Below are 14,338 nucleotides of genomic sequence, written 5' to 3' on the forward strand. Positions count from 1 at the left end.
ATATTTTAAAAGTCATTTTTGCTTTTTTAGATGAGTTTGTAATCATCACAAACAGAAAAATAAAAAAGCCTTTCCTTTATAAAGTGAGTAAGCCTTCGTTATTTCTAGCTTCTGGTGAGAGTTTACCAACATTACAGTGCAATGAGCAAAACCTTTCTATTGAGTGCTGCATTGTTGAAATTCATAAAATATAAGCCAGGTACCCATGCAGCCTATTATGTGGCCTGCTAATATTTCTTCAGAGGAAAATCTCCCTCCCTCTCCAGCACAGCAACTCGTGCCTGGGGCCAAACATCTTCAGAGTTATCAGTCAGTCTCCAAGCCTGCTCCTCCTCAGGCCACAGGATGGAGAATATTAGCAATACAAATTGCTGTTATCTATTTTTGATCCTGCCCTGGGCAGGGCTTCTGTACCTTTTGAAACTTCGCAACACATGTGGAAATTCCTCTGGTGCAACTTACCGCTGCACCAGCATGCCAGGAAACACCTTACTAGTTGAATTTCTACTGGGGAGACAAGCATTTAATGACACAGGGGTCTCACCAGGATGCTACTTAATCAGAAAAAAATGGGTTACTGCTGCCACCCCTACCCCCACCTAGCATGTTTCAGACCATGCACTCAGGCTTCAGGAACACCTGGACCTCTCTCTATATACTGAACGTTGGAAAGTTGTTTTAAAATGCAATTAATTTAAAATAGCCTTGCCAGTAAACTAAAATGGTGTCACCCCAGTTCTCAGAGATGCAGGCCTCCAAGCAGTTTCTTCTGTTCCTCCCCACAAAAGGCCCCACTGATTTTTTTTGGGTGTGGGAGAAGCAGGTAGGGAGGAGTAGACACAGCAGTGGGATGGTCAAAGAGGTTCAAACTAGTTTCTGGTAGACGGTTGTTTCTTATGTGAAGCTGCTCTGTGCTCAGCAAGTTGCATCAAGGAAGTTATGGTACCGCAGGTGCATGCTGGGCACACCCCTCTGCTTGCTCACCCTGCCTGTTAGGCCTTTCGCTGCCACCAGGGGAAAGCATTTAACAAGGCTGCCTTTCACCAACTGGCTGGATTCAGCTGGATAGCTCAGTTGGTCTGACATGAGACTCTTAATTTCAGAGTCATGGGTTCAAGACCCACATTGTGCGAAAGATTTCTGCATAGCGGGACTGGGATTGATAACCTTGGCCCTTTCCAACTCTACACTTCTATGATCCTGCCTAAAAATCCCATGTTTTCTTTGAGAAAAAGCTCAAGGGTAGCATAGAACTAGACACGGGGTGGTAAGTTCCAGGAGAACACACAGGTTTCATGAAACATGACTGAAGCATGCACTAATGGGACAAAAAAAAAAAAAAAAAACCCCACAATGCTTGTTCTTAGGAAAAAAGTTTAAATATAAGAATGTTTACAAGCACATGAAAACATTCCTCCCAGTGGCGAAAAGGACGGTAAAAAGAAATGCAGCTTTAAAGACAAAGCTGGTTCCTTCTCCACTCCTTCTGTATTTTTGTTGGAAGCCACCCAGAGTGGCTGAGGCAACCCAGTCAGATGGACAGGATATAAGAAATTTATTATTATCCCTGAAGCTAACAGCTTGGGGTTGCTTGCACCCCCCCATCCCTGAATGTGCACTCCAGGAATTTAGAGGTGTGTGTTTTCCAACAGCCGCCTTTGCTTGTGTGCCACAAGCACCATCCTCCAATGATTATTCCTACCACCTTCCAATTGGATCCCCCAGGCAGTTCACATTTAAAAAGTCAATCCCACAATCTCCAAACAAGCCAACATGTAAGACTTCTATTTATGAATGACAATCCATTTCCTTCGTCCAAGAGTTAATGCAAAAATTTTGTGAGGGAGAAACGAGTTTGTTGCACAAGACTGCCACATCAACTTTAATTGCCCAAACTGACTTTTCTGGTATGTAACTGAATCCCACCCCAAAGTAGTTCCAGCGTGGAAGAACCCCTCATCTCTGGTTCCTGGAGCAAGTCAAAGGGAAGAGTGTGATGCTACCCTCACCTTTCTAAATTACTTGAATGCACTACACATCACATGTGAATAGATGCTGTCATATATTGCAGTGATGATGCAAAAACAGAAGAATGAAGCTCCTACTACAGAAGACTTCATGCCAACTTGCTACTTTTAGGCCCCATCAGTTATGAGAAGGGAATTCTGCTGGATCTTACCCAGGGACCATCTCTGATCAGTGGTAATGCCACAGTTTTCCTGTTATCAGACATGGAAAGCAGTTTGAGATGTTCAAGGCAGCAATTGGTGAACTTGTCTAGGTCTAGGTACTCGCATTTCTGCACTGAGCAGCTTTTGCACCAAATCCAATCCCTGAGCTAATACATACTTGAACATTTGGATGGGGAGAATTTAAAGCACATCTTGCATATGCAGGGAGCACCTTCAGGGTTTTTTTAAAAAGAAAAACACACACTACTGTAGCTATCAGTCTAGAAATCCTGCATAGTCAGGATTGGCTATTTTTAATTTTTTAAAAAATATAAATAAATCCCACAGCAGCAAGACCAGGGTTGTTTTTTTTAGTGGGTGATGAAGTGTCAGTTGAAGCCATGCAATGCATGTCACATCTCTGCTATCTCACATTTTTTCTCCGATCTGGGAAGTCCTTAAGTGACCTTGCCTATACATTTTGCAGCAAAATGCCTTTGTACTTGTTGTGCAACATACTCTGCTTTTATTGTACCGCAAGTCAGTCAATCCTCTGCTTGTAGAGGATTGTAGACTGCTTGCGAAAGCCAGCAAGTCACCTTCCACAAATGCTGAAACCATGTTTGCTGCACGTTAACTGTTGACAAGCATTCTACACAGCTCTCCAGGAGGCCAGTAGGAATCTGCTGCCAAGTGCCAAACCTCCAAAGGTCTTTGCTCAGTTACAAATACCAGCCTAGAAAGCAGGCCAAAGATCACAGATAAAGAGTTGTTTACTGGAAGTAGAAATCTTCCCTGTTGAACATTAACCAGAAGAGCGGGAGGGTGTTGAGGTCAGGGAAAAGAGGTGAGAGAGAAAGTGTGTGTCCAACACAGAGGCTTTATTGCCCCTTTGTGTATGAGTTTACAGCCTCATAGTTACCATGCAAATAGTCTCACATATCTAAACATTGATGGAATGCCTCTGTGTTATTAACTTCTATAAGGAATGAGTTATACAATGACCAGGAATGGTTCCTTCCCTATTTTAAAAAACCACTACTGTGCTACATGGAAGACTGTGGACCACAACCCAAAGTGCTTAAAATACCACTGATGGCAATGGAAGACCAACAAAAAATAACTCATTGCTTCCAATGTTATCTCAACTATTATGCTAAATTCTATAATGAAGAGCATTCAAAATCAGTTGGGTAGCATTGCTGATGCATTGAAAGTATTGTGTTTTGTTTGTTTACATGCACACTATGGCAATCGCATTACTGGGATCCAACCAAAGTGTCACAATATTGTGAGCAAGCTTTTGAGTTAATCAGGCTGGATGCTAAACAAAACAAGGTTAAGGATGTAGCAGAAGCTCAGCTGCCCCAGAGTCTGCTGTGCGGGATGGCTTGCACAGATACAACTAGAACAGTATCATGAGATGAAAGATAGATTTCAGAATGTACCCAGGGCTACCAGGACAAAGAAGCAATAAGGGCTGTTCCTCCACGTTTGCAAATGTAAAATCTGAAGGGTTTGCCAGCTGGTTTGGACCAGTAAAAGTATTTTGGATTTTGAGAATGCGTTGTGGGCACCAGTCACAAAATGGCTGTCACAGGAGCATGGCATAATACAAAATTAGGGAGAGTACAGTCATTTTTGCTTCCATCCAGCCACAAGCATGAGACAACCCCAGACTTACTACGTGAAGTCAGCTATGTCTTAATGGTTCTGATTGGAGGCCAGCTCTTGTTCCCTGGGAGGCAGAAGAAGCTGGAGACTGTCAGTGAAGGTGGTGAGCTGCCCACCTAAGCATGTACTTAAGCCAGCAATCCTGCAAGCACTTACCTGAGAGTAAGTGTTGTCAGACTCAATAAGACATGCCTCCAAGTAAACTTGTAGAGGATTGCACACTAAAACTCACATTCAAAATCAGCAAGTATTTAAAAGTGGTTCCTTTGGCTAAAGTTAACCTCAGCTTTTGCTTTTCTCTTCTGTTGATTCTGAGATGATCCAGAGATTACTTTCTGGTCTCAAGCAGGCAGCCCAGCAGAGATCCAAGTGCAAGCAGAGATAGACCACAGATAGGCAAAGTATCACTGAGATGCCAACTTTTCAAAGAAAACAGGAAACCTGTTTTGTTTTGCTTTTATTTAATTAAAAAAATCTAAGTAATCGCAATACCATTTAAATACATAGATTTACAAATAGGTCCAAAACAGGACTAAAATATTCTTTGAATATTGTGCTTTCATAGATACATAAGAAAATTAGCGTATAAAAATACTTTACAAGGAATACACTCTAATATATGGATAAAAATACACATTTAAGTAATGCATTTCATTTTCGTATCATTCAAAATGCATAGGAAGGGATACAAGGACCATTTTTTTTAAAGCCTTATTAAAAGTCTTCATTAAAAACCTATTTGAAGCCACGCTGAGCTTCCGCCATTTTGGGAATATTGCATATAAAACCCCTTTTTTTCTGCTCAACTGTCAATACCCTCCAGTTTCTTTTATGGCACATTATCTAGGTTATATGGCAGCCATGGTATGGAATATTGCATACTTTGAGAAGAGAAAATGGCTACAGCTAGATGCGGCCCCAAAGGGACTCCATGCACATCTTAAGGAAAGCACGGAAACTTTGATGTGGCCCAGAAAGTGAATAAGCATATTTTTTATTTTAAAAAAAAGAGAGAGGAAAAGAGAGAAGTAGATGCAATCACAGCTTAATCTGGGCTCAGATCTGAAAACCAGTTGTGGTTTACTGATCTACCAGAGAAGGTTACCCATACCAAAACATGGCATCTTAATTTGCATCAGAAAGGTACCAAAAGAAACAAAGGGCATACAAAGGAAGAGAGGAGCCAGTTTCCCATTTCCAGGGTCTTACTCAAGTTCCCTTGTAGGGGGACAGTCGGAAAAAAACCACCACAATAAAGTGCTATTCCAGAAACCCTGGCACAGGCCATTGGACTGGCCGGGGCGAGGTTTGCAAGCCCCGGCATTTTTGCCATGTGGAAAGGAAGAGATCATGGCCTTAAGTTGCAAGTCCATCTCACCTGCTGCAGGCAGATCATCCAAAGAATGTGAATATCACATCCATGATCACTACAGCGGAATTCAGTTGTGGAAGGCAGAGGGTCACATAGGCATCGTGCTCAGAAAGCCAGGGAGGAGAAGGTAACTACTAAAAACATGGGGCTGCTGCTAAGACCGGTTACAACAGGGTGTCAACCCTCATCATCAGTGGGGTTTTTTTAAACAAACAAACGCACGCACTTGCACTAGGACGACCCACAGGGGGTGCACTGGGAGACACAATACCAATCTCGCAGAGGATGTCTCATGCTTAACAGTGACAAGGAGATACAAGGGTTTCCCCACTCCCATGGGGGGGGAAACGAGGGTCAGGGCAAAGAGGGTTATGTGAGTGACTCACATTCAGCTGCCCACTCACAGACTCATGGTTCAACCAAGAGAAAGATTCTTGGTGCTGTGTGTGTGTGTGTAGGGGGAGGCACACACAAGGATACTGGTGACCCAGAAAAGCCAGTTTCCTGCCCTTTGTGTATGGTATCATCAGTGCTGTCTAAGAAAAACACAGTAGATGAAGGAAGGAAGAAAACAAGCACACGTTGTCTTGAAGTCAAATAGTGGTAGATGTGTTTAGGCTGCGCCCCAAAGGATGAGTGCCTGAGATGGGGAGAAAAAAATTACATGCCCGGGCCCAGTCTTTTGTGATGAATGGCTCAGGACTTCATAAAACTTGGGAGGGGAAACTCTGCTCTCGGTTGATCCCAAGCACCACAGTGATCTGGGAGAGTGTGGCTGTGAATTGGGAAAAGGACACAAGGCTCTTCTTGCTGTGGGCTAAGGAAAAGCTATGGGGTAGTGCAGGGGTGGCCTTTCACAGAAACAAAGCGGTGTGTGTGTGTGTGTGTGTGTGTGTGTGTGTGTGTGTGTTAAATATTAAGTTTCACTGTACATGATTTAACAAAGCAAACAACAAGAAAATAGCACCATGTACCCAAGCCCTTTGAAGACAGGGGCAAAGATGATGGTCTGGTGCCCTGTGACCCCGTTCGCTGGAGAAGCTCATACCATGAGCAAAGGATTTTCTCTCCCAGGTGAGTTGTGCTGGGCACTGCTTCCTGCTTTCAGTGGCAACAGCAGCGCATCCCACCCACCGTGTTAGCCAAAGCGGGACCATTTCCATCGGTCTGTCTCAACTCAGGCCTTCAAGGTCTAGGCTGACTGGCTTCAAGATGCAACAAAAGGGAAACCCATTTCTTCATGGCAAGTTACATTACACAGAGTAATCACAATACCAGTGCAAAAGTAAAACCGAAAAAAGTGTTACAGACACCCATCAACCCCTTTGCCCCCACCCCCACAGGACCTCAAGAACAGTTGACACCAAGCCCACCCAGCATTCAGAGCGTCTGTGTGTTTGCCTTGACCTCCACACTAGGAGGCTGCCGGCCTGGCAAATCCTCATCGAGCTGGGCTTTGGCAGTGAAGGCCAGGGGATTCCGGCTGATTACCAGGTCCAGTTTGTCTCCTGCTTCAGATATCAAAGGGACAGCTAAGCAGCAGTCAAAGTCCCGGGTTCGAATGCGGTTTACCTGAAGGTATGGGAGAAAACTCACAGTGGATTATGGGAAACAAACACACACACGCAAAACAGGAAGATGAGACCATTTTAATTTACTGTGCTGTTGTTTTTTAAAAAGTATCCGGTTGCTGGAAATCTCAGCTGGTGAGAGTGCTGTTGCGTTCACACCCAGCTTCCAGTCTTCCCTCAGGCATCTATCTGTCTGGTCAGCCACTGCAAGAACAGGATGCTGGACTAGATAGGACATTGGCTTGATTCAGCAGGCTCATATTGTGTTCTTATATTCTTAAACTTGTGTCAACACTCAATAGATTGTAATTTGGGAGCTGTTCTGCTACATATAAAACATAGGCCAAACCAAACTATCCTATGCTATGCTACGGCAGAAAAATCCAGGAAAACACATTCCTGGAGCCATTCAATTCCTCAGTTATGTGAGAGAATGGAAAAGACATCCGATCAAACCGTACTCTTTTTGTGGGACACAGTTTTTGACAAAAATCTAACCAGAAGCATTAAGTCGGGGGTGGTGAGCTGTTGTTGTATCCTTGTGGGGCTACTCTATTCTCCAGCCAGTGACTTGGGGGCCAGAAATGTATTTTGTAACACCCAAGTGGTCAGGCGCCATAATACAGTTGGGTTTCATCTTGCAGAAAAGGCTCCCCGGTTATGATGAGGTTGTTTAAGGGTGGAGCCTCTCTGATATCTTTGTCTTAAAAATATTTACCTTTTCCTCATCCCTGATGAAACTGTGGACAAACCTTTTATCCTAACTCAATTAAAGTTTCATTAGGGCTACCAGGGACAGATAACCCACGGATCGACATTTTTTGCATTTAGCTGACAGTGTAAGGTGGGGTATACAATCAGTCAAACTGGCAGGTGGGATCTAAATTAAGTTTACGGTAAGCACAGATGTGGATGTTAAGATCTGCTGCACACACTCGGAAGCAACAGCATCTGGAGACAGTGAAGGGCTACTTTATATTCTAAGCCCCAAGTGGTTGAGGCAGGATGACTCCTTTTGTTTCTGTAGCCTGTGAGGCAAACAAGGGATGTTCTCTCCATCCCAGCTCCTCTCAGCCCAGTGCTGCCATGGGGATGAGCATAGTATGTCAGCACATGGGAGAGTGCATGGTGCATGAGAGAGAGGGAGAGAGAGAGAGAGGGAGAGAGAGAGCATGGTGTAAGAGAGAACGCATTGTGTGTCTCTGTGTCTCTGTGTGATCTGCAGACATGGGTTTTCGTGATATGTTTGTGCGACGAGTGTCTGCAAGTGGGTGCATCTGAAAATGGCATGTGACCCTCAGAGGGCTGCCCAACCTTGAACGCAACCCTGAGGCCAAGGAAGGTTAATTGGCTCTAGGGTTAATTCTTCCATTCCCCTGCATCTGGTTGAAGATTTTATAGGTCAAACAAATCCATCTATATTTTTCTGACCTTTAGAAAGCCCTTTACGGATCACTCCTGGCTCAACACTTTCCTCTAACTAGGATGCTACAGAGTCAGACCAGTGGTCTATTTCACTCAGTTCTGTCTGCACTGACCGCTAGCTGTGCTCTAGGGTTTCCCATCCCCACCTGGAGATGCTGGCATTGCACTTGGGCAATGTCCCCTTTCAATGCCTGAGGCCAAACAGAAATGTGCTGCCATGCCCTCCCTTACCTGAGGTGACAACAGCAGTGGTTTCCAGTGAGATCCCACAAAAATCCAGCGAGATCTTGCTGCAAACCAGCGCTGCTTCTCTGCCACCAGCTGGGTGGACAGGGTGCCCGCAGAGGCAACGCCTGAGGTGGCTGCTTCACCCCTGCACTTGGGACTTCCTGTATGCAAGGCCTATTCTCTTCCCACCGCCTCAGGCTACAGTCCTGCTGAGACCATCATACAGAAGTGACGACAAGGTCATCTCCTCAGTGGTGTCCCATGCAGATATACTGAAGTCCTCTTCTCATGGTTCCTCTTTGGGTCTAGTGTGCGTTCAAGGGGAACACTTTGGTGGTTGTGCAGGCTGTGACATTGCCAACATTCTGCAGAAACGTGGCCAGCAGCCTAATTACTTTTTTTTTGTTCCCCCTCTCCGCTCTTCCCCCAATTCCTTCTTTCTGCTGGTCTTTCATTTGAGGCTGAGAAAGAACAACGGTGCAGCAGGCCAGCTGGCTACGGACCATAACAAGCACAAATGAGCCTCCCCCTTATTGTTGCCAGATTTTCAGTTACTGACCCTACATGTGTTAGAGTTAATTGTGGCACAGCCAATAAAGTCTTTTTAAATGCTGAAGGGAACAGCAAAAGAATCCTTCAGGGAATTGCAAGACTTCTAAAATAATGAATGTAACTGCTTGCAGAGCAGGGAGGGGGGTTGTACCTACTGCCCCCAGCATTTCTGGTCCGAACAGCTGCCTCAGGAGAGGCTGACAAAACAGTTTGGACCTCAAGTTGTCACTTCTTTTCCTACCCCCACCAGAAACGCCAGCGAGGTGTGCCAATGCATTAATAAAGAGCCTCCTGAAGGTCTAGGTGGCTTTTTTTCTGTGGAATAGCTACAATGAGTTCAGAGAGGGAAAATGTGTGGGTATGAATGGCTTGTGCTACAGAGCTGGAGGACAAGTTAAGGCAGTGGTGGCCAACGCAGTGCCCTTGGCTGCCAGCATGCCTGCTAGTACCTCCTGTAATGCCCATGAAAGGTCTCTATAAAAGCCCACAATGCATGAGAGATTGTTTGCTCCTCTTGCTCACAGTTCCTGTTTGCACTGGGCTTGCCCTTTCCTGCGCCATCTTATGGTGGCCATTTTGTGACAGGCATCCATGGCACTATGTCAAAATTCCAAATGTGCCCCCTGGCCCAAAAAAGGGTGGCATCCCCTGGGTTAAGGAAAACAGAAACCTTTCCATCAGTGAAATTGTGCAACAGTAGGACAGAAAGAAAGAGAGAGTGTACCGTTTTAGACAGACTATTCCAACAGCCACTAGTATGAACCCAGGTGGTTTGCCCCAGATGCAAGCTCTTCTTCAAGAAACAGACCCGTTTGGATTTCTTAAACCTTTTGCTGTTATTTATAGTTATTACCTGAAGGACTCTGTCATAGGGCTTGAGTCCACACTGATCAGCTGGCCCATCTGGGCGGATCATATTCACATAGACGCCTTTTTCCAGCAAGCCATCTGAGACACTGAATCCAAAGTCTTCAGTCTCTGGATCCTTATAAATAGTTATCTGAAAAGGAAAAGGAAAGTCTAATTTGGTACGAACAGCAAAAACAGAGGACAAAGCATGAGGAGAAAGTGCCCCCCCTCCCGGTGCTTGAAGAATAAATGAGGGTCTCATTCTAAAGTTTTTGCAAATTTCAGCTGTTTCAGCCTAAAATGTCAAACTCGGTCACTAAGTAGCTATGGTGAATGTAAAACAACAGCTTCAGGTCTGTGTTCTCAAGCGGCACCGTAAGCCATGGGAACCAAGTGCAATGCTGATGCGACAAGAGTGAACGTGTGGGCATGTGGCACAGAAGTAGGAAAATGGCCAGTCTTTTCCAAGAAAGCATCAGTAGCAGAACTAGGGCACAGGACAAACAAGGATAAGGTGATAACATTGCTCTAACACTCCTCCCAATAATGATCCCTAGTTGGAATGTGGGGTCAGGAACAGAACACGTTTGCAGAGCAGTCCTAACCATGCCTACTCAGAAACAAGCCACACTGAATTCAATGGGGATTAGTCCCAAGTAAGTGGGGTTAGTACTGTAGTCTTAATTACTAATCTTTACTGGGAGAGCATCAACATTGCTATCAGAAAAGGTCATTTGGTCAGACACAATGCACACATTCAGGCTCTCCGTGCGAACCAGCAATGCTGTTGCTTGGGGGGGGGGCAGGCGCTGTTCCAACTTTAAATCGACTACCTCGTCAGCCTTGAGAATAAAGCTCTGCTGTTTAAACAGGAATGTTTGGTTTCTAGCAAAATGCCTGAAAGACTTCCGAACCACCAAAAGCCTTTTTGGAGAAGCTGGTGCAATGGTAAGCATTCCTCTGCTTACGTGTGTCCATGGGTTGCATGCCATTGCTATTAGGCAAGATTAGATATCCCTGACAGCAATGCTGCATTTGCATGTTGAACCTCACATTTTCCATAGGCCTTTCAGAAGTGATAGGAAATGAGAACAGGAAGGGTGTACCCGCCCCACGAGTCCTGTGCTTACACCTCTCCCCCACCACTAAAATGAGAGCAGAAGCCATTGTGCTACTCCTGCCCAGAGACTCTTGTTTACCTGTGTGTGTCATCCGCTTTACTGCAAAGCCATCCTATTATAGGAGGCGGTCTTCTACTAAGCCAGTTCATTAGGTCCACCTACCTCAGTATCACCAACACTGACTAGCAACAGCAGCTTCTCCATGGATTCAGACAGCCCTGCCTGGAGATGCTGGAGGTTGCACCTGGGACCTTTTGCATCCAAAGCATGTGCTCTACCCCTAAACTATGGCCTGTTCCAGTTTTGCTAGGTGTGTGGGGTCCATTGCAAGGGAGTGGCAGGAAGAGGGCGCTGTCCCCACCAGAGGACACCAGCTGCTTACTAACATCAGTAGAACATTCCATGCCCTGCCATCCTGTGCTCAAAGACGTTTATCCAGAAACTTAGTAATGGGGCAAATCCGCCTCTGGAGATTATTCTTTTTTCAGTCCTTTACCCACCTCTATCCTATCATTGCCCCACAGTCTTAAAACCCATAACCAGACCATTCTTCAGCACAAACCTTGTGCAGCTCAAGAGGGGTGGGAGACATGATTTCTTGGATCTCTTCCTTCATCATCTTAATCTCCAAATTCCTGTCATTTTTCTTGGTGGGAGTGACATTGGCATTGCCCTTCCCTTCACCTGAGCTCTTGGTGTTCCCTTTCCTTGGTGGGCTCAGTCCTGATTGGTTGACAGAGTTCATGAGCAACTTGCCCCCGTCAAGGTCTAGATTGTGTACACTCCCTGTCATGATGGATGCCTATGGAGGGGTAAGTAAAACAACAACCACACACACAGAGAGAACACAGTAAGCTCGGTGCAAGAAGCAGCATGAACAGTAAGGTTCAGGGCAAGACGACTGTCCCAACTCCTGCATCCTCTGCTCCAGAACCTCCCGCCCAAACAAACACTGGCAAGACAAAGTTCTGAGAGAGAACAGGGTGCCATCGCTCAAGGATGTTTCAGGACTCTTTACTATGGGATGCTGACAAATTGTAAACCCTGCTCAGGATTCATCATGAGTTTACTTGATTTGGCATAGGTGAGAAATGCCAGCCAGCATGGACAACAAAATTTTGACTGTGCACTTGCAATTTATGGGAACTGGCCACAGCACCACAATGTCATGGCAAGACTTACTGCCCTATTATGATTCTCCTTTTGGCCAATGCTAGATGCACACCATAGAAACAGATTTGCTGTTTCTATGTGCACTTTTGTACTTGTCCATCCATCCATAGGCATTCTCAACTGAATGCTATCTCAGTGTTTCCCATCCATGCTAGTGGGTGGTGCTTGGTGGGATGAATTTGCAGTGTGTGTTGTTGTTCCCTCACCTCCATTAATACTTCCATGCCCTCCCAGAGTTCTGGAAACATGAGGCCCATTGTGGACGTGCACAAAATTATTTGTTTACCTACATGTGTGGCCATTAACAAAAATTGTTACAAGTTTTCATATACACCAGATTTGCACAAAAGAGTAGGTTAAAAAAGAGAAGTTGAATTTTGAGCCCCACCAGCAACTCACCCTCTCTGAGTTTGAAAAACCTGAGGTCCATATTGGACATGCAGGCAAGTATTTGTTTACTTGTAACTGCCACCCTTTTATAAATTTTGTTTTTGAGATCCAAGTTTTCTGATATACCAGACTTGCACAAAACAGCGAGTTAAGAACAAATGAAGTGTGTGTCATGACAGATCCATCAACAGCAAACCGAGGAGCACCTCACCAACAGAAGTAGGGTGATAGATGACACCCAGAAAAGTCACCAGGCACATGAAAGATCCAACCCACCTCCATCATGTGCTTCAGTATGTCCACAGTTGGGCAATAAGCAATTTTATGTAGGATTTTTGTTTCCTTACTGCATTATTGGGAAAATCTGAACTAAACAGGGGAAGTGCCACTTAGATGGGGACAATATTATGTGTTCAATGCAATAAACATTTAATCCACTTTAAACTGCTATGTGTACCTAGCCCTACACATTGATGATAACTTGACCGCTTCAAGCACCTGAAATGCAGGAGCCATGCTTCTGACAAACAAAAAAAAGGGATGAAAATCCCAATTTTCTGCTTGGGAGAGCAGTGCTAGTTTGGATTAGGCTGGCAAAAGCTAATATAGATTTTGGGGAAAACAGGTCTAGCCTTCCTGTGTGCCTGTACCCTTGTAATAACTGCTCAACCTGCTCAAGATGTGTACTATAAGCTTCTAGTGATATTACCTTGAAAGGAAGCACACTTTGTAAAGGGCGACACTCTGACTATGCAGGGAAGGGGGAATATAGAGCGCCCTGTTCACCCTGCCATTAGCTCCAGCTCCCATCAGTCACAACCAGAAAGACGCAGTTCAAGAAGAACCAAGAGAGGGGAACTTACTAGAAGTGGTACAGCTACACACCCCTTCTGCTTTCAAAGGTTAATTTACCTCAATCTCCCTCAAAAGCTCAGACTGGCCGCATGTTTCCAAGTCCTCCAAAGCTTCTCCAAAAACACGCCAAAAATTATCCTCATGTGCGGTCTCAAGGCCATTTTGGCGGTTGGGATATCTGTTGTAACGTAGGAACCAAAGATTGTCAGCACTCTTCTGGAGCAGGGTGGAAGCTGCAAGGCTACAGCAAGTGGCTCGCCAGTAAAAAGCAGAGACTTGGCAGAGTCTTCATATACAAAGCAAACAATATGAACTTTTCAGGCAAGAGAGAGTCCAAATACAAAACCTCCATGCACTTTCACTAACAGGGCAAAAGTCCTTCAAGAGGAAGAATTACACTGGTGTAGTAATGCCACGTTCAAAAGGGTAAAATAAAAAGTGCCTGTAGGAAGATTGTAGGTTTAGGAAGACGTTTTGGTGAAATAGAGAAGTAAAAGAAAAAAAGGATGCATTATGGGTAAACCAGGAGCCTCAGAGACTGTTAGTACAAAGGCGGATGGGACAGAGTTCAGATCTGAGACACAGAACACCTGAGAAGAGAGAGAAAAACACAGAGGGTAACAGACGTGGTGAGAAAATGATAAATACATCAGGTATCTGTGGGAGTATATAATGTAAAAAATGATGTATATAAAATGGCTTCCCTAGACTAGGCAAGCAATTTAAACACTAAATGCAGAAATATACAGAGGGTTCAACAGGACCTGTTACCTCTCATTTGCGCGGGTCTGTAGTTATACTTTCAATAAATCTAAATGCTAATCTATTCTGCTGCCCCTGCTCATTATATACTTCTCCCTTGAAGAAGTAGAGAGGTTTGTGCTTGCTGATATCCACACCACCCTCTCTTTTGGGGGTAAAAAGGGGGCAAAACAGTCCTTTCCCCTGTATATAAGA

At 44.8% G+C, this 14,338-nt stretch overlaps 1 protein-coding gene across 15 annotated transcripts in view; it reads right to left on the minus strand.

The window, feature by feature from the left end:
* Positions 1-5,752: 5,752 nt before the first annotated feature.
* Positions 5,753-14,338, minus strand: part of GRIP2 (glutamate receptor interacting protein 2) — a 389,440-nt gene continuing 380,854 nt past the window's right edge. For 14 of the 15 annotated variants that reach the window (XM_080996901.1, XM_080996898.1, XM_080996895.1 and 11 more), the window contains 4 exons: positions 13,439-13,559; positions 11,526-11,765; positions 9,847-9,993; positions 5,753-6,789 (listed from right to left, as the gene is read on the minus strand). In XM_080996901.1, the coding sequence (XP_080853027.1) occupies positions 6,598-6,789; positions 9,847-9,993; positions 11,526-11,765; positions 13,439-13,559 (700 nt within the window). In that variant the 3' untranslated portion in view covers positions 5,753-6,597. Of the gene's footprint in view, positions 6,790-9,846; positions 9,994-11,525; positions 11,766-13,438; positions 13,972-14,338 lie in introns of those variants that run through there. The other variant, XM_080996893.1, reaches the window with a different exon arrangement.

The sequence above is a fragment of the Podarcis pityusensis genome, assembly GCF_964106645.2.
Source record: "Podarcis pityusensis genome assembly, chromosome: 2".
Classification (NCBI taxonomy): domain Eukaryota; kingdom Metazoa; phylum Chordata; class Lepidosauria; order Squamata; family Lacertidae; genus Podarcis; species Podarcis pityusensis.